This window comes from Corvus brachyrhynchos, unplaced genomic scaffold (assembly GCF_000691975.1).
Source record: "Corvus brachyrhynchos isolate BGI_N302 unplaced genomic scaffold, ASM69197v1 scaffold26, whole genome shotgun sequence".
Lineage (NCBI taxonomy): Eukaryota > Metazoa > Chordata > Aves > Passeriformes > Corvidae > Corvus > Corvus brachyrhynchos.
In genome coordinates this window covers 4,822,335-4,823,256 of record NW_008239324.1, presented here as the reverse complement: position 1 = coordinate 4,823,256, position 922 = coordinate 4,822,335, and the positions used below count along the sequence as shown (strand labels likewise).

The following is a 922-nucleotide window of genomic DNA, read 5'->3' as shown; positions in this document are numbered from 1 at the left end:
CTTCTGCTGCTCCAGCTCCTGTTCCCGCTGCTCCAGGTCCTCTATGTCTGCCTTCAGCTCGATCAGTTTGTGAGCTATTTCACGTGTGTTGCAGCCAGGACCCACCCCCCTGGGCAAAGCAGAAATGGGTGAGATGCATCAGCCTCTGGAGGCATCCAGACCAACCCCAACCTCTCTGCCAGCCTCTTATTCCCACCCCTGTGAAACATCAAGGCCAGATTGCCTGGAAAGCCCTGTCTGTAGCTGCTCTAGATCCCTACCTCTCAGCACAGCAATGTTTGGTACATCTTTCTACTTCCCACAGTCTAGCAGGACTCTTCCCCACCTCCAATGCCATGACAGACATCTTTTCTAGCCCAAGGCAGTGCAAATATTTAGTTTGTATCAAACTAACAGCTTTGCTGTAAGAGACACACCACACGTACTTCAGCTTTCCTCACTGTGCCATCAGCACAGCCCAGCTGGGGGAAGCATGAGCATGGACCACTGAGGAACCTTCCTCTGCACTGGGCATTTTAACCCCACTATCACTTAAACCTGCACTAGAAGGGACCTGTGAACGATTTAGACCATCTCTGCCACTCACTTCCACTGGATACTGTTCTTGGACTTCTTCTCAATCAACCCGATGCCTTCCAGGACATTCGTGATATCGTAGATCCGTCGCTTCTGTCGCACAGCCAAGGTATCCGCAGCCTGCAAAAAGGTTAAGATGCTTAATTCCAAACTCTAAGTCATGTTTAGCTCCTTCCTGCCTGTCAGATTAACTCCTGGCCAAGTACTTTGCTCCCCATCTCATACCTCCCCTGTTCCAGCACTTCAAGTTACACAGTCATGTTCTTGATCTCATAAGACCATGAGAAGAAGTCACTCATTCTTCTTTCTTTCTTACCCCACTAAACACAAACCAAATTCCAGCCAT

General features: G+C 49.3%; 1 protein-coding gene across 1 annotated transcript in view; it reads right to left on the bottom strand.

Annotated features, from left to right (window-relative positions):
• E2F4 (E2F transcription factor 4) overlaps window positions 1–922 on the bottom strand; it is a 9,043-nt gene extending 8,121 nt beyond the window's left edge. The window contains exons 1-3 of the mRNA XM_017740800.1: window positions 893–922; window positions 587–729; window positions 5–109 (exon numbers count right to left, since the gene is read on the bottom strand). Coding sequence (XP_017596289.1) covers window positions 5–109; window positions 587–729; window positions 893–922 — 278 coding nt within the window. The remainder of the gene's footprint in view (window positions 1–4; window positions 110–586; window positions 730–892) is intronic.